General features: G+C 31.2%; 1 protein-coding gene across 23 annotated transcripts in view; it reads left to right on the top strand.

Annotated features, from left to right (window-relative positions):
• LOC145277659 (uncharacterized) overlaps positions 1–16,719 on the top strand; it is a 589,250-nt gene extending 572,531 nt beyond the window's left edge. For all 23 annotated transcript variants that reach the window (XM_080129311.1, XM_080129295.1, XM_080129306.1 and 20 more), the window contains one exon: positions 9,525–16,719. In XM_080129311.1, coding sequence (XP_079985437.1) covers positions 9,525–10,091 — 567 coding nt within the window. In that variant the 3' untranslated portion in view covers positions 10,092–16,719. The remainder of the gene's footprint in view (positions 1–9,524) is intronic.
• Positions 16,720–20,043: the final 3,324 nt, after the last annotated feature.

The raw sequence follows: 20,043 nt of genomic DNA, 5'->3' as shown, positions 1-20,043 counted from the left end.
TCTTCTTCTATATTGATCTTCTATCTTCTTCTATATTGATCTTCTATCTTCTTCTATATTGATCTTCTATCTTCTTCTATATTGATCTTCTATCTTCTTCTATATTGATCTTCTATCTTCTTCTTCTATATTGATCTTCTATCTTCTATATTGATCTTCTATCTTCTATATTGATCTTCTATCTTCTATATTGATCTTCTATCTTCTATATTGATCTTCTATCTTCTATATTGATCTTCTATCTATCTTCTATATTGATCTTCTATCTATCTTCTATATTGATCTTCTATCTATCTTCTATATTGATCTTCTATCTATCTTCTATATTGATCTTCTATCTATCTTCTATATTGATCTTCTATCTATCTTCTATATTGATCTTCTATCTATCTTCTATATTGATCTTCTATCTATCTTCTATATTGATCTTCTATCTATCTTCTATATTGATCTTCTATCTATCTTCTATATTGATCTTCTATCTATCTTCTATATTGATCTTCTATCTATCTTCTATATTGATCTTCTATCTATCTTCTATATTGATCTTCTATCTATCTTCTATATTGATCTTCTATCTATCTTCTATATTGATCTTCTATCTATCTTCTATATTGATCTTCTATCTATCTTCTATATTGATCTTCTATCTATCTTCTATATTGATCTTCTATCTATCTTCTATATTGATCTTCTATCTATCTTCTATATTGATCTTCTATCTATCTATCTTCTATCTATCTTATATCTTCTTTCTTTCTATATAAATAAAATGAACTCATTTTTTCCTCTCCGAGTTTGACCTTAATAGGATTGATAATCTAGACATTTTATGCAGATGTACTGTGCACAAACTGCATCACGATATCTAAGGCATATTACCTATCCACTACCTCGCTGAACAGAGCTTCTTATATTTTATCTGGTGAGAGTCCACTGCCAAAACCAGTTACGATCAATGGAAGTAGTAAAGTCTTCTCTCTCTAATAAATTCATACTTCCACCGCCACCCATTTACACCATCCGTGACCGTTCACAGGAGACAATTACAAACGAACACCGGTTAAGGTTTTTATAAAAATTGGACTGCAATTTAGATGAAATGCACCACGCTTACTTTTACGTTGGTTAAAAATAAAAAAAATAATAAAAAAAAACTTTTCATTTTCGTTCATTATAATAAAAATTATAATACTTCAATTCCTTTTCATTTTGTGTCCTACGGCAATTTTAACATCGTTTCTTTTGATTTTTTTTATTTGATTTTTGTGGGTTTTTTTTATGTAACTTTCCTCTGCTTTTCATTTTCCCCATCTTTCCATTATTCAAATTTATTTCTTCTCTCTTTCCATTATTCATCTTCATTCGGCAAGTTTAAGATCGTTTCTTTTTCATTTTTATTTATTTATTCCCCCCCACCACCACCGTTCCTCTGTTTCCGTTTACACAATCTTTCCATTTTTTAATTTATTTCTTCTCTCTTTCCAGCTTTCCTCTTCCTTCGGCAAGTTTAACATCGTTTCCTCCTTCGTAAAACAGCCTGATTTAAACATATCAATCATTTCCATTACATTTCCCTTTGTTCGATGCCTTTCTCTCTATTTTCTTTCCCCCCCTCCTTTTTTCAGGATTTTCATTAGAGCCGACTCTAGGAACCCATTTTTTTTTCCATTCTTCTTCATTTTTCTTTTTCATTTTTTTTGGTTGGAAACGGCCGTCTCACTGTCGTATATAACAACATATTTTCTTGATAGATTTCGGGGTGCTACAACGGTGTTGATGGGAATTCTTCCATTACACCAAATCGAGCCACAGCAATGCGTGCCAGGGTACAGCTAGTACATAAGTAATATCAGTTTTATGATCAGTGTAATAAATGGTCAATAGATTTTCATTTCAGTTAAATAATAAATATCAAATATTCCATGTATAATGTCAGGTTCATGATTAGTGTCATAAATATTGTTTTATGCCTATAAAATTTCAGGTGTATAATCTCTATAAAAGTGAGAATGTGTGTGTGTGTGTGTGTGTGTGTGAGAGAGAGAGAGAGAGGACACTTCTCAACCTATATACTCAACAAATTTTTTATCTACAGACTTCAAATTTACTATCTAGGGGATTCAGACAATTGGAAACATTTTTAATCCATTTTCATCTTGAAAAGAAGGCTGCTAAGAGGTCAAAATTGAAAAATTGGTATGTGAGGTCGTCAGATTTTTATATTTGCCAACTGTTCATGAATGTGCATGCGTGGCCAGAAAACATGGCAGCTTCTTTGTGTTAAGAATGAGTCATGTAAAGCTCATCTAATGGTTATCGTATTGGACTCACTGTCTTTAGGTTTTGGTTTGGTTTTGATCACAGCTCGAGTATTTTTTTTTTTTTTTTTTTTTACAAGAAGTGAAAAACAAAACTCGCATGCACATATCTCAGTTTCTTTCCTTTTTTTTCTTTTACTTAATTTTTTTTTTTTTTCTAGGAATTTAACGTTACGTTTTTATACATACGGTATTTCTGTTTATGATAAATAAGAATTCTGCATTAATTAAAATATAATATTTATGCATATTTTAGACCGGGCTAGGCTGGGCAGCCTTCTAGTATATATATATATATATACTTGTTTATTGTTATATAAACATGCTCACATCCCGCTGCTACAAATAGCCACTTGTTTCAATCAAACAACAGATATCATCAGGCAGCGACTTGACTATTCAAAAGTTCAATGAATAAGCTAGGTTATTCATTGAACTTTTGAATAGTCAAGTCGCTGCCTGATGATATCTGTTTGATTGAAACAAGTGGCTATTTGTAGCAGCGGGATGTGAGCATGTTTATATAACAATAAACAAGTATTATCAGCTCTTTTTATTAAGCACTATCTAACAACCTCGTTGAATTCATTAGTCCATTACTTTTGAATATAAAAAAACCCGAGTATATATATATATATATATATATATATATATATATATATATATATATATAAATCATTGATTGTATAACTTTAGGATTATTTGTTTTATTTAGGATATTCAAACTATTTTTCTCATCTTGAATGTTCCTATTTACTTGCCTCCCCACGAGGGCAGAGTTAGACACCAAGGTCGGTTTTTTAATGTGGGGGAAGGAACAAAAATTAAAATTGTCTCAGTCGTGAAGGATTTCTCCTCCACTAACCAAGAACAAAAAATTGTATCAGAACAGATACTACACTTTGAGGTATCAAATCTTTTATTCAGGTTAAAATACAAACATGAACAAAAAATTTAGGCATAATCTTGGCTCAAAAACCAAGCAGACTATTATGAGATGAGGATTGATAATTTGAATTATTTCGACTACTATTCTCATCTTCGATGTTATTCTCACAATGTTTCAGCTAATTTAACCTTTGACCTTCTCCAGGTGCATCTTGTGGAACTCTGGGAAATCTCTACAGAATTTTGAACGGTTCCGTTAGCCGCGGATCTTTGTGCCATCACGGATAAAGTGTTCAGTAGTAATAAATTCTAGATAATGGTTATCTTCGTTAGCAGTGTGTACACGAGAGGTACGGGTTTGAGGTTCACTCCTCAGTGCAGGTGATACTAAGAATACAATTACATTAGGCAAAACATTGTGAAGATGACCATGGTAGTTCAAATAATAGAAAATCATCAGTTAAAACATATCAGCCAATAAGTCGCAAACCTAATTTTTAAGCAAAATTTGACTTTATTCATCAACATAGTCTCTTTCTCATATGATACACTGATTCCAGTGCATCTCTAACAATTCAACGCCTTTTTGACAGAACAATGTGTCTTTGGCTTCAAAATATGTCTACATCTCAGTTTCTGATGTGACTTATTAGGAGCAGTATTTTGAGGTCTACAAACAGCCAGTGGTCACTGGCGACCAGATCTGGAGATTAGAATGGGTAGGGAAGCAGCTTGATGTATATAATTCATGTAGTTTTACCATCATTGTTTGTGAAAAATAATTTGTTTTGGTGATTTCTTTTCCTTTTTTTTTTTTTTTTTTTTTATATAAATGTACCACTAATACTATATAATAATCTATGAACAAAACACCTTGCACATCCCAAATAATATGCCTGCTGATGTTTGCATCTTTGGGCAGCTTTCATTTGTCGCTATTCATTCAACTGACTGTCAGTTTGATTTCAAAGTGAATTGGTTGATTCGTGTTTCATACATTGTCATCTATGAATGCAAAAATTCCTTTTTATTGCATTTGAAATCCTAAATTGTCAATGCATTGTTTTTTGTTTTTATTTCATCAACAGTGAATAAAAATGGCATCTACTTTGAACACAAATTTTTTATTGACAAATGTTCATGCAAAATAGTGAATACAATGTCTTCTGATATCTTCAATCCCTCTGCTATCTCGTGCAACTTCAATTTATGACTGGGTAGAACGAATTTGCACTTTTATGTTTACCGGGACAACTGTTTAATTTGCGCAATTAGACCATTCAGCATCATTTATGTTTATATAACTGTGTTTAAAGTTGGTATACCACCTCTTGATCATTGCTGGTGCTACCAGATCAGGCTTTCTGAAGATATTGGTTTCCTGGGATAAAATGCGCTTAACATTGATGGTTTTGTTTTTCTATTCCTTTTTGCAAAATTTTGTTCTGCAAAAACAAAACAAAAACGACAGCCCACCTTTTTCCTCCTTTTCCTTTTTCCCTTTCTCTTTACAAAACAACCAAACCAAACACCATGAATAAATATTTGAGGATATAAACAACTTGGAACATAAAACCTTTTTCCAAAATTCCTAGATTCAGCATTAAATAACCTGAAAAGGGTTGATATGCCGTAAAACAACGAAACAAAACCATAACTATTGTTTCCAGTGGATCAGAGTCCAAATAAAACTTATAGAATAAGGGACAATGAAATGGAGTTTCATTCTATATTAATAAACAAACTTTATTTGTTATCTTCGTTAGCAGCGTATACATGAGAGGAACGGGTTAGTAGGTTGAAGTGTTCTTGTGTAAAGATAGAATTGATATATTGCCGGCTTATTGAGGAGAGAACAGCTCAGTCCACACGTGTTTATAGCTAGTAGTCGCCGGAACAGAGGAAGCCAGTTAAAGGAGAAAGAAAGGGCAAAGTCTTCAGTGTATTAATGTGTTGGCGTGCGTGTGTGTCAGTGTATGTTCTTTAGCAGGATAAAGAATGTTCGTTTGGGTACCGCACATAGAAATAAATGGTAGGTAGAAGAGAGCCATTGTTAGCTAGTAGTGCTCCCGTTTGGCTGGGGGCCGAAGACCCCCCCCCCCTCGGCGATGCAGAGCAGAGAGAAAGAGGGTTTTAGATTTTGCCTTTTTATTGGACAAGCCAGGAGGAAATGGATTTCAAATCTCGAATCGTAAGAATTAGTTCCTGCTACTGTTTGTAGCGATTGTCGGCTGCTACAAACTTATTAAGCCATTGCGTTACTTTCTTTTTTTTTTTTTTTAAATTACATTTTCATCCCAAACAAGGCACATTGCCACTTTGGTGTAGGGGGCTACTATCAGGGGCAACAAGTATTGGGGTACTATGTGGGGATTTGGGCAGCAAAATGTCGGTTCACGTTGCACTTGGACTTTTGCACATCAGTACAGTTGAGGAAGCAGGGACCTGGAATGGAATTCCAAAGTCTAGCGGTTCTGAGGAAGAAACTACTGGAGTAGAAAGATCTCTTACATCTAGGGATCTCTACAGTGTGGGGGTAGGATTTAGCAGCCTGTCGGGTTTGTCGAGGGTGTTCACGTCGTGGGGGCACAAGTGCTTGCAGTTCGTCAGAGCATTCACCATTAAAATACTTGTAGAACAGGCAGAGGGATGCAACGTTTCGTCGATGGGACAGAGGCTGAAGCTTAGATTGAATAGTATTTTTCAAAGCCTTGTGAACACTGGATATTTAGATTTTTTTTATTTATTTTTTTTTTCATTGTTTTGAAAATTTGCAACAGTAGCTTTGCTGAAGTAACTGTCTTTATAAATTAATAATCCAGTTGTGCTCATTTGGTATGAATTATTTGAAAGTTAGTACTTTATAAGGATAATATTGATAATATCTTTTTTAGTGACATCATCTATGCCTGGGATTTATTGAGTGATGTATTTTAATATCTGCATCTTGCTATTATTTATATGGTACAAATTAAAGCTGTTTTTCTCTTAATGTTTTTAATTCTTCCTATATGTGTATATAGTATATTTTATGTTGTAATGTAACAATTAAAAACCATTTTATAAAGCACAAATATTAACTCCCAGAAATTTATGCTTTGAAAATAAAATGAAAATAAAAAAAAACTTTACGAAAATCAAATATATATTATTTTCATCGGCACGAATACATCGCACAGATCAAAATATAGCAATATCACAATTATACCAAGAAGAACCAGAATTGTTTGTCTAGTTAATGACCTAATCTCCAACAAGTTTCTTGTAGCAAGCAAGAAATGCCGAAATGGTTAGACAGTCAGCTGTCAGAAGACAAATTTCAATGAAAACATGAAATCAAAATGTTTTAAATTAAAAGTGACTTTCAACATACTATGTAAATGTGAACCCCCCCTCTTCCTAATATTAAGAATGGCTTTCTATTTAGAAAGCCATTCTTAACATGGGGAAGAAAGGAATAACACATTTTGAATTTATCGTCTAGCAGTCTTTGTATTGGCTCTTTCCAGCTGCTTATTTAACCTGTCGGAAGATACCGATGCCATGTTGCCGGAGAGTAGGTTGTAAACTAGATAAGTACCTTATAATGTTGTTATTATTACAACTTTTTGTCAATGACTAGCAGAAATTTCTGGTATAAAGTTTCAGAATTTCTTTAGATGAGGATTATTTAGAGTATTTCTTCACAATGGAAAAAAAAATATTAAGTGATAATCAGTTCTAAGTTCCAGTTTTCTGGTAGTTGAAGGTTCAATTCTCAGTACAGGCGATATTAAGATTATGATTACAAATTAAGATTTCTACCTGATCATGGCTGATGGAACATGAGCAAGCTACCTCTGTGGATTATATAAAAGGTTCTGTTCGAAATTCTGTGCAGATACCCAATTTTGACTAGATGCACTTGAAGAAGGTCGGAGGTTATATTAGCCGAAATGATGAGAGAATAACATTTCTGAAATTGAGAAATGGTTTAAATTCTATCAGGGCATCGCTTAAAATTCTGACTTCAACAGGACCATTAAAGCACAATTTCACCAAATAAATATGAAAATAATAAGAGACTTGTTGCTACAGCCAATAAAATAACATGGCTTACAGTCATTATACGTTTTCTCTTTTTGTTCTTTCTTTGCTTCTGTCCCAAGTCAGCAAATGAATTCTCTTAATTTTTTTTTTTTTTAACTAATGAAAATTGGATAATTCATCGCTTCAGCCTTTTCTTAAGGTGGATTTTCTTATTGCAGTTCAATAATAAGTTGCTCTGTTTCCTATAGGTTGGGAGTTCAATCAAGTAATCTATGATTTAGACATTTAATTTTTAAACTACACCATATGCAGAAAGACTGGTTACACTCAGCTAATGTAATTTCCTAATTTCTGGCATACAGCTACCAGAAGCGGTGATAAGGCAAATCAGTTTCTTCATTTTTATTGTTCTTCAGTATTTCTATTGTGAAGCGATTTATTGAAATAAAATATAAGAAAAGGATATTATTGAAAAGTATACAATAAAAATTAACAAAATTATGCAGATAAAAATGACACAATTAGTCTTTATTTACACTTTTAATAACAAAATTTAAAAAAATAAGTTTTTATTTTATTTGAAATTTTATAAGAAATAGGTTTATGAAATTATAAAAAATTTTTTTTTTTGTTTTTTTTAAATAAATTTTTTATTTGAATTTACATAATAAATATATTTATTATGTAATAAAAAAAAAAAGTACATGCATAGGGGAGATATAGGCGTGATAGAAAAAAAGCAAAGGAGTTGATTTGTCTTGTCACTGCTTTCTGGTAGCGCTATGCTGGAAATTAGGAAATATGCTAACTGACTTTAATCAGGGAGTCTTTTATGGCAGGTACGAGACAAGTCAGGTACACTTTCTCTTTATCATCACATCCATCGTACTTATTGAATGCGCAATTTCCTAAGTCAGACTTTGAAAGACATTAATTTGTGTAGCTTTTGAATCATATAGGTGAAGCAATGCATATGTCAGCACACAAGTTATGATGATATTACCAACCACATTAAGTCGCTTCCAGTGCTTAAAATACTTTGGTTGCTGGACATATGCACTGCAAACCTATGCAAATACAGCAAAACGTTTCGTTCATCTTTGTAATATACTCACCTTTTAAAAAGAAAAAATTATTATTTTAAAAAAAATATGCTAAGCTACTTCATGTTCACCTGCATGCTATCTTTCACACAGATTTAAAAACCGAGCTCATTCAATTTACAAAGATGGTGATTAATTTGATGTCGCTGCTGATGATTCTGATTTTAAGCATGTCAAAATTGTTTCAAAATAAAACGTTTTAATGCCTTTGAGTGAATTTTATCTTGGTTCAAAATTACTGGGGGAGAAAAAAAAGAAGCTCAGTTCTCACACAAGAAAAATACAGAAATTTGAATGAGAGCAACAGCTTCCAAAGGAAAGGAACAATGACTGCGTATATTGAACAAATTTGTTTAGACGAATAATAAAGAATGATATACAAAAGGAATTTGCAAAATCGTATATCCGCAAAACTTATGTTAATGGGTGCGCCCTGTTCGGGTTTCATGTAGTTGTTAGCTCTTCAGTTGAAGGAGGAAGGCTTTGCATACGACGGTCGTCTGTGTTGTCATGCAATCCACAGTTAACTGATGTTGATCATAGTTCTAAAAATAGCAACAGACGCCCTAAGTGTTTGAGTTTATATAGGTTGGCTCAAGTGACCCCTAAAGAAGCAGTGATTAGGTATACCTAAAATTTAATTACTACTATCTTAAAAAATAAGAAAACTAAAATGAATGAATATAAAGGTTTAATGGTTATCTGAGCCGTAGGATTCTATCCAACTATTTGATTCAGCATTAAATAATTCATTAATGGTTGATATGTTATAAAATGAGCCAAGACTAAATTATTACATGTGATAATTAAAATGTTATATTGTTTATTATATATATATATATATATATATATATATATATATAAATGAATTTAATATTGATATCTTTTACTTGTTTTTAAATTTATTTTTATTTAATATTTTTAATTTGTATTTCAATGAACTTAATGTATTTTTTTTTAATGTTAAATTTTTTCAAAGTTTGATTTTATTTCTATATATATAAAGTTAGTATTGGTATCTTTTACTTGTTTTTTGAATTTATTTTTATTTTAATTATTTATTATTTGATTTTTAAATTTGTTTTAGTAAAAAAATTTTTTCCAAAATTTTTATTTTTTTTTATTTCTTTCTCTATGAAGTTAATATTGATATCTTTTACTTGTTTTTTTTTTGTTTTCTCAGGTTACTGTGGAAGCTACCCTGGAGCACCCTTTTTTCGTTTTCGGCCAGGGATGGTCCTCTTGTTGTCCTCAGCGAACAATAAAACGCTATGGACTTGACTGCCATAAATTGTCTGTGGGAGATGTGTGCATTTCTCTAACGCACAAAGAAGTGCGTCGAGATGCCAACCGAATAAACTACCAGCAATTCTCTAGGGGGGTGAAAATTGAAGGGGATCATCATTCTGCAAACACATCACCTATGTTGACGGACAATAAATCAGCTCATTTGAGCCGTCATCGTAGTCCACCTGCTGCCATGGGGCCTTACCAGAGAAACACAAAAACGCACAGTGCCGAGACGCAGACCAATTTGGCAGACAATAATAACAATGATAAAAATAGTAGTGCCAGTAGTTGCAGTAGTGGTGGCAATAACGATGATGGTAATCAGTCAGTTGGACAATCAGTTCGGAAACGGCGCTGGTCAGCTCCTGGTAAAATGAATCTTGACTCTTTGCCAAACTTTATGAAGTCTTCTCTGGTTAAAAAACTTGAACCTGAAATTCAAAACCAAATCAATGATTGATTGCAAATAAGAAAAAGGAAAGTTGATAACTTTGAGTTATGTGGATAAAATGTTATATGGTGTGAAAAAAATAAAACAAAAATACATTTTTTTTTTTTTAAATCATTAAATTTTAGCATTTAATGATTTTTTTTTTCTCTAAAAAAATAAAATAAAAAATCACAGCTTTAAAAAGAGAACAAAATATTAGCTGCAAAAGAAAAACATTTAAAAAAACAAAAAACAAAATGAAATATAAGAAATTCAAACAGAAACAAAAAAAAAACTGCAACATTCGCGGGCCCTCCATGTCAAATCGCACGTTGTTAAAAATCTATTCTGATCTATTAATCAACTGGTATTATTACAATTCAAAGCAAAAAAAAAATGATCAGTTGGATCATTTTATTTGTAAGAGACTTTTTATGTGTTAAAAAAATTCGCACACATTTTTCTTTTGTGTTATTGTCTGTCTATACATGACTTTTTCTTTGTTTCCCCTCTCCCTTTAATCCTTCTGCCAAAAATAACCCCCCCCCAAAGGCTGTAAGTATTATAAAACAAAATCGTAACCTTTGCTCTCTATAAACATTCGTTCTTTTAATAAGAACACAGAGTATATTCCTTCAAACTTTAAAAGAACACATCCTAAAAGCAATGTTTATATTTTTATCTTTATTTTATTTTACCTGAAGAGCTCTACCCCCATTTTTTTTTTTTTTTTTTTTTGTTGGCTCCTGAAAAAAAAAAGTAGCATCAGTCTTCTACTTGTTATATTTGTTTGGTTCTGCCATAATTTTGGTCATAGTCATTGAAGATGATCACTCCGAGAATCAAATTCATTATACAAGCAATGGTCTTGCAGAAAAAAAAAGAAGCCCCCCCCCCCTTTTTTTTTAAATTATTCTATATCTGGCACCTGAATAGATATTAAGGTTTGCTAAGTCCTGCAAATCTACAACAGTGGACAGTGCTTGTGCAGTATGAGATTTCAAATAAATGCATTTTAGGTAAAAGCATAATTATGTGTCCTGTCGTAATTATTAAAAATTACAAAAAATGATAGAGTAGATAAATAACTACAAGTAAAAATAAAATGTTTCGAATTATAGCATTTTATTGTATTGGTCAAGGGTCTCCAAACTATGGCCCACAGGCTATATCCGGCCTGCCAATGTCTTTAATCCAGCCAGCAAAGCCCTTATGGAAAAAATAAAAATATCTCGGAAAAATTAAAATATGGAAATGTTTGAAAATAGTGTGCTGGTTTTCCTTTTTGTTTAGAAAATAATTAAAAAGGATGAGGTTTTGGAGAACCAGTTTCACCAAAAAGCAAAGCTTATGAGTAAAACAGACCAGATCTCCTACTTGATTAATTTTCGTAATTTTGAGAATTTTTATTAATTTTGACATGACACGTTTTTTTTTTCTTGTTTTTTTTACCTAATATGCATTTTTTTTTTTTTTTTTTTAATCTCATTATATTGCACAAGCACCCAGTGAACAACCCAGTGAAGATCATACTTGGTATGCTAGCAGGAGTCTGCAAGCCATTGCCTTTTTTTTTTTTAATTTTTTCTTTTATGGCAGAAACTGCTTTTTCGATTCGGTTATAATGTGTAATGAATACGTGAGGCTGCTTAAACAAGGATACTTATTCAACCAACAAAAATGTTTGCTTTCTTTTTCTTGTAATGAAAATAACGAAAGACTGGCTTTTTAGATGTTTCTAATGATTGATTTTTTTTTTCTTCTTTCATTAGGCTATTTTTGTCTCTCTCTCTCATTCCCATTTTCTCGATTTTAAGGTTGTGGCAAATGATTACAAATTAAGTGCTTGTTTGAACTGGTCAATGCTGAATGAACCCTTATCATAAAAAAATAGTTCCTCTCCTGCACCACGCCATATCTTTTATTCTTGCTCATTGGCCCTTACTACGAAGTACGGATTGATCGGAGAGGTGGGAAAGTCTGCTGTTGAATTCTTTGTTCAAAAAAATACCACGGGGTGAGTGGGGGGGGACATCCTTTGCACAATATAATTCCTTTTAAGGGATGCTTATTCTCTCCTTTTCTTTCTTTCTCTCAACAGTGGGATTAAGAAAGTATATCTGACTTTCTGATTCCTATTTTTGTAGTTGTCATGATGTAATAATTAAAAAAAAAAAAAATGCTGGAATAACTGGGGTGGGGAGGGGTGAATATAACCACTCACTTCTTTCCACATACATGCTTCTCTTTTAACAATGAGTAAAATAGAAACAAATTCTTCTACAAGGAACCGTTTACAATAGATATTTTGGTTATTTATACATTTGAATTTAAACTAGAAGGTACATCAAAATAGCCTACAAATATACTGTAAAATGAACAAACCTGACCAAATCTATAAAACAAATAAGTAAGTAAAAGCAAGTTTGGTTGCATTAGTAAGATGGGCTGTAAATTCACATTTTCAGGGATGTTTTTTTTCCTTTTTTTTTTCTTTTTTTTATGAAAATTGCTCCAGACAAGGGATAAAGCCACCTGATGTAAGGAGCTAAAAAAAAATAAATAAATACTAAGGTCAAAAACTAATCAATAATAAGTGTTAGATGGATTGATTTTGACCAATAGAATGTCAATTCTTCCCCTTTTCTCAGAAACATTGCTCATGGAATGTGAGAACTAAAGGACAAAGTAAGGAAAGCAAAGTTACAAGCTGACGAAAGTAAACTCCACATTCACTTTCTCCTCTCTCCTTAGTTCTCAGTTTTCGTGCGGAATTCGGCTTTCTTTTTTATATCTGCAGAAATCAGATTCCCGTTTAAATTGCTAGAGCCTTTTTGATCGAAATCTTTCTTAATAAGAAAAGGCTTATTTTCCCTCTTATGGCTGTTCTCTCTGAAAATAAAATGGACACTCTCTCCACACACGCACACAGAGAGACCGTCGCCTCCCCAGGTTGGAAAATTCATCTAAATTTCACTTTTTTTTTTTTTTTTTTTTTGCCCTTGGCTGCTCACATCTCTGCATTTTGTATATTTAAATTTTAGGTACTTATCCAGTTTGCAACCCAGTCTCCGACAACTTTGCATCGGCAGGTTACATAAGCATCTGGAAGATGCCGAAGCGATTATCCAATCAACTGTCAGAAGAAAAGTTTCAATGAAAGCGTGAAATTGAATAAAGCAAAAAAAAAAAAAAAAAAATTTTTTTTTTTAAACCAAAAATGATTTTCAACATGCTATGCGAACATAAAATCCTTTCTCCATGGTTTTCTAAATAGAAAACCATTCTTAATAGGGGCAAGAAGGTTGGGGGATGGGGAATACCGTGTTTTGAATTAATTGTATGGCAGTCTTACATAATCTGCCGAAAGATGCCAATACAGAGTTGCGGAAGATTGGGTTATAAACTAGATATGTACTAAATTTAAAATTCAAACTTTATTGAATTAGTTACGTCTCGAGTTACAATAAGAGAGGAAATGGGGCCACTACAAGAAATATATATTGGTCAGCTATTTGCATTTCTTAAAAATAGGCATGGAAGTCAAATTGGTAACTTACCTTCTTGAAACTGATCTATCACTTGCTTATCCAAATTTTTCTCAATCAACTATGGCTGTCGTCAGCCTTTCATGGGGGCTTTTCTGTTGTTTTTTTTTTTGTTTTGTTTTTTTTTAAATTCTATTCTCCTTGCTTAATATCATTAATCCATTGAGATTCTCTTGATTTCTTACCCTGTGAAGGCTGTTTACATCAACATTGTGATATTAAAAAAAATCTTCACGAAAGCACATTTCTTTTTCTTTTTTCCTTAAAAAAAAAAAAAAAAAAAAAAAACTCAAACGGTATAAATCAATTTTTATAAAGGCCTTTTTTGCTGTTAATGTTTACTGAAAGAGGCAGGAGACTTTTTCTTTTTTTTTTTTTATTTGTCTTCGATGAAGAAGAAAGCTTTGATTTTATAAATTGAAATCCATCTCCACTAAACGCACAGATATATATGTATTAGATTTCTTTCAATACGAGATGAAATATTATTTTCACAATCAAACAACTCCGCAGCTCACACAAGCTATGAAAGCCATAGGCTGGAAGTCCTAGACTCAAGTTACACCCTCATTTGGAATCCTCAATAGAACATATCTGAACTCGGAATTTGAAACCTGAGCCACTTGCATGCGAGGCGAAAACCCTACCATGTGAGCCACTGACTAAGCAAATTCCGGCAGTCAGACTGGAATGTACCTACTTCTTCTCAACAAGGGGGCGCTAATGGCATTTGAGACTATTATGTAAGGGAGATAACTAGCACCAACTAAGCAAAACTAAGTATTTTTTTGCAAGATATAATTTTGAAACGCTAAAATAATCGATGAAACAATTTAAGCAAAAAAAAGTGAGACAGTTTACGAACAGGAAATACAATAAGTAAAAAATCGTATTGTTTCGAAAATAAAAAAATAAATTTGCGATTATAAATAACAAAGATGCTAAATAAATGAAAAACTACAGAATTAAATAATACATAAAAAAAAGAACACGTTTTCGGTTGTTTTTTGCAATATCAACAATTTCATTCATATTTTATTTCAAAATCATTAGGCAATTTAATAATAAATCGTCAACTGCTTCAGCAATTATTAAAAAAAAGTAGGCCTACACCCCTAAATGATTTTTTTTTTTTTTTTTTTTTTTTTACGTAAACTGCTTCAGCATTTTCAGTTTTAGTTCCTGAACTTTACTTTTGTGGAGACGATGTCTTTTTGCTTGAAAAATTGCTAAATTGTTCAATTGATTGTTTTAGTGTCTCAAATTATCTCTTGCAAAAAATGCTTATTTTTGCTTAATCGATGCTTGTTATCTCCCTTGCGTAATTGTTACGAACTCTGTTAGCACCAACAAGGGGTGTAGACATCCAACTGCTAGCCGAGCAAGCAAATTAATATTAGAATCTATTAGCTGATAGACTTTCTTGTATGTGACATGGTGGCTAACGTGGCAGGGTTCTCATCTCTTTTACAAAGGTGTTACCACTTATCAAGGCATGGAGGCTCTTGAGAATAAGGGTTAATGAATTTAAGGTGGTAGTGCAGTAATTATTAATGGTGTAGATTTGGTAGAATTTGGATTATTTAAGGGGACGGTTCAACAAGAATTTGTTTACATTGGACTTGAAGGCTACCATATTGTAATCAGCCAGGAAGCAAGCCAGTGACTCGGGTTCTACTGATGAATCCAAATAAAGTAAAACTTGAGTCTAGACTTCTGACCTATGTCTTGTGTGAGCTGCAGCGTTGTTTGATTGTGGAAATTATATATATATATATATATATATATATGAATTATGAGATTTATTTAACAACTTAATTTCGGATATAATAGGGAAAAAATGAAACATTTGATGTTAGATTCTGCTAGTTTGGATTACAATGTTATTTTTTTTATCTTTATTTTTTTTTTCTACAGTGTTTTGCTGAAATTAATTGCAAATATTGATTAAATGCTTCTTGTCTGTTAAATGTTGAATTAAAAAAAAGAAAAAAAAAAGCTGGAAGCTACTGACGAAAATTTTTTCCAGATTTAACCATCTTTAATTTGAAGGTGTAACTTTAAACCTGAATAAAAATTATTCTCAGAAAAAAAACAAAAACTATATAGCAAAAAGACATGTATGGATCATTCTGAAGACGGATTTAATTGTTGAAAATATATATATATGATTTGTTTTCTCCATGAAAAGCGTTTTTTAAGTATAAATTCAAAATGTAAGTTTAGTAAGCCAATCTAATGCAGATTTACAAAAAAACAAAAAACATTTGTTTATAAATTGAACTTTTTAACGTAATCACATCTTTGTTAGGATAGATCACTGTTGATCACACAGCATGGGTCTTGTTTTTTTTAGTGACATCATGCCACGAAGAAGAAAAAGATGAATAAAAACCGTCTATCCTAACAAAGACGTGATTACGCTGAAAAGTTTGATTTATTAACAAATAAATGTTTGCAGATTTTTTCAAAACTAAACATTGAATTGACTTACTAAACTTATATTTTGAATTTTTATATATATATATATACACACACACACACTTACACAAATGTCAAAGTTCTATTTTCTCTTGAATAACTATAATTACTCCCTGACCTCGGAGACATTCAGTCTATCGATACATAATGGCACAAACAAAAATATACCCTTTTTTATTTTGGTCGAGAAGCACAGTAGAACTGTAACACTCTACTATCACCTATAAACTTTAATTACCAGAAATCATTTTCAAATTGATCTTTTAAAGGCTTCAAAAATCACTTTGGAATTTTATATGGCTGTAGGGAAATTAATGACAGTCATTATTTTTTTTCTATAATAATGGAGGGAGGGAGAATAGTCAGAAATAATGTTTATCTTGTATTCTTCAGTATTTTAAAGTGTTTCTGAAGCCTTCAAATTTGCAGCTAGAGTAATTTCTGTCTAGAACCAAATTTCGTAGACCTCAAGGTAGAGTATTATGGTTCAGTTGTGTTTGTAAACCAAAGAGAAACGGTATTTTTTACCTTATCAATGTATCATTGAACCAAACACTCACTGGTGCTTTTGACTCCTCATTCTTTACACTGTGCATAGAAACATAATAAATTCTCTGCCTTTTTCTCCACTTCCTGTCTGTGTTCGATATATATTTTTTATGTAAAAACTTTGCATAAGTTATTTGGTAATTGCAATGGGTTTACTATTTATGTATGACAAATGGCTCCTAATCTTTGTAAAAACAAGTTTTTTTTTTTGGGGGGGGGGGTATATAAAAAGTAAAAAACAAATTGTTCCTTTAAGTTAATATATGTTTACTTTTTAAAATCCTAAATGTTTTTTTTTTTTTTTTTTTTTTTTTTCTGGGTATTCTGTGTTTTCTGTTTTTTGATAGGGTTTTCAGTTTGTTTTAGTAGTAGATATATGGCAAAAAGAAATGACAGTTAAAAGTAAATATATCAACAAATTATTTGATTCCTCCAAATTTCGAAAAACATCTGGAGAAAAAAAAAAGCATTCTTTTTACAAAGATTTTTGCAAAAAAAAAAAAAACAGAATGCCAGTCTGTCTACAATAAAATCGGTTGTTTCTTGTTCTTGGCACAAGAATCCAAGGTTGCTCAAATGACGTGCTTAAATATCATAGAGAATCAGCAGGAGCAGTTGTACTTTGTCGTACTACCTGTATTTGCAATGGTCTATTAATTTTATTACTTTTGCCTAATCTTTTTTCATTTTTTAAAGCAATATATATATATATATATATATATATATATATATATTTTTTATTTTTTTATTTTTTATTAGTGTTTAAAAATATAAAGAAAAGAAATTGATCTTAATATTGCATGCAATATGAAAGTTAAATATAAGTTATAAACAGTGTGATCAAAACAATACAAGAGTTAAAAAAATACTTTATTGTATGCAAACATCTTACAGGGAAAGATTATACATTAAGACACTTTCAGAATATTTAATACATGGGAAAATAAATAAAAATAATATTGAATATTAACACAAGCCCTACATTATGTTTTCAGAAGAATAATAGATTTAATAAAAACTTCAGATTCTTTTCGGTTTCTGTGAAATTGCTCACGTTTACAATGCACCTTTGTACTAAAGTCTAACACATATCTGAGGAAGGGAAATTTTACCGAAATATTATACAATACAGAATTTCCACCTGACCATACTGACACAAGTAAGAACATTATGCAAATATAAAATATTTTTAAAAAATACATATTGTATTAGTATAAGTAGCTTATTCCACCATTAATGTCTGGATTTGTTTCTGTTTGTGTTCTGTACCATTGTAATTGTGGATTGTATTGCCTTCTATTAAATTTACTTTATACACACAAGATAATGCTTCAAGCAAACTACATTAACCGTTTTGCAGAATAGTTTAGTTCTTATATTACCTTTAGGCAATGATGAAATGGGGGGGGGGTAAATTTTTTAAATTCAGAGAATTTAAAAGTTTTTTAGCTTTTAAAAATCAATTTGGGTCAAAATTGTCTGATTTAAGTTTCAAACTTTGATATTTAACTGTAAAAAGTTTAATATTAATGTTTTTTTGGAAATTATTAAATAGTTACAAAAACAAATTGGTTAAATTTGTATTTTTTTTTTTCTTTCTAGAAATTAGGGTTATTTTTGAGTACTAGTGTCCCTCTTTTTGTCAAATATGACAAATTCTATATATTTTCAGGTAAAATTAAGTATTAAAAAAATATATATTTTAAATGAGATAATAGTCCAAACAATCCAAAAAATAATTCAGTCATCTCAAAAATATACGAACATCATATAAAAAAATGGAATAAACCCAAATTTATTAAAAAAAAAAAAAAAAAAAAAAAAAAAAAGACTTGGCACTATTTACGTTTTAAATTGCTAACAGCTATGTTCATTAGGAAAGCAACAACAAAAAAAAATTTAAAAAAATGTTTTTTCAACAATAAACTCCAATGTGAATGCACCTGAAGACGGTTGGAGGTTACATTGGCTGTTGCTATTACTAACAATTACTATATTGTTCGATTGACTATTGTACACTCTTGACCCTTATCCTCGAATAGTCTCTGGGCCTTGATAAGTGGTGATGCCTATGTAAAAAAAAAAAAAAAAAAAAAAAAAAGTTGTGGGAAAAAATAACCAAGATGAGAATAATAGTCCAGACAATCCAAATAATACAAAAAATAATTATCAATTCTCACCTCAAAAATATACAAACATCAAATATTTTTTATATCACAATAAAAAAAAAATATATATATATATATATATATATATAAATAATGCACTGATTTTATATATATATATATATATATATATATATATACAGTACCGGTTTTTTTTTTCTCAGATATTGTTTGACATTTATTTAGTTTATTATTGAAGAGAAAATTAAAAAGTACTGCCTTGTAGAAAGATTGAACTCACAACCTCTGGATTGTGAAGCATTTGTGTTTAATGCACACTCCTTGTTTCCTCCATGGAAGGAAATGATAATGATGGATTTGATGAAAGGATAATGACCTGGCCAGAGATAGGTTAGCATGTCAATATATAAAATGGATGCATAGAATGTTTGAAAATGCTCAGGTTCGTAGATGCATAGCGGTTGAAGTAGTAGGGGCAATTGTCATGGTGAAAGCCAAGTAAAACCTGAGGGAATAATAAGCGTGGATTTAAGAGCAAGGATAAATAAAGAACTTGGCGGAGATAGGTGAGTTTGTAAGTAATTTTTTTTTTTTTTTTTTTTTTTTTTTTTTTTAAGGTGTCAGCATGTAAAAAAGACGTTAAACCAATGACGATGATGAATTTCGTTTTCAGTTCCAATTGGATTCATTTTTCTTAGAATTTTTCGATTGACCTCCTGCCGAAATTTTCCATGGAACACCACTTTGCAGAAGGTTTTTGGTGACGCCAAACGTCTTCTACTATAGAATAATGAATCTAATTTTACTGACTGTGAAACTTAGCAGCTGAGCAATTGCCTGTTGTTTAAACTTAGTGCTGCTGCCAAATTTCGCTTTGTATGTAATCAACAGGTTTGTTTGGCTTTGTCTTTTTATAATAAAAAATATAAATGTTATATAATATTTATATTATAAAAATAACAGGGATCAAATTACTTATGCAAAAATGTATTCAAAACGAAATGGTCCCTGTGGTTTATATTCTAAAGAAAATAACACAGTTTATTATAACATGACAATATGTTGTAAGATATGGAGTATTGTTGTTATATTTGGACTGGTGAATTTGTCCCATTTGAGGGTTCTTCATGCCCCCACCCCACCCCACCCGGTTTTTTTTTTTTTTGTTTTTTTTTTTGCAACCTTTCTCTCTCACAGATGTGATGTTGCTAGTCTCAGTCTCTTCTATAAATACTATTGACATGTTCTGCAGAATTTTCTAATCTATTCTCTGCTTTT

Source organism: Euprymna scolopes, chromosome 6 (assembly GCF_053919585.1).
Source record: "Euprymna scolopes isolate OS-2025 chromosome 6, ASM5391958v1, whole genome shotgun sequence".
In the NCBI taxonomy this organism is placed as follows: Eukaryota; Metazoa; Mollusca; class Cephalopoda; order Sepiida; family Sepiolidae; genus Euprymna; species Euprymna scolopes.
Note: the sequence above shows the minus strand (reverse complement) of the source record. Positions and strands in the feature narration are given on the sequence as shown.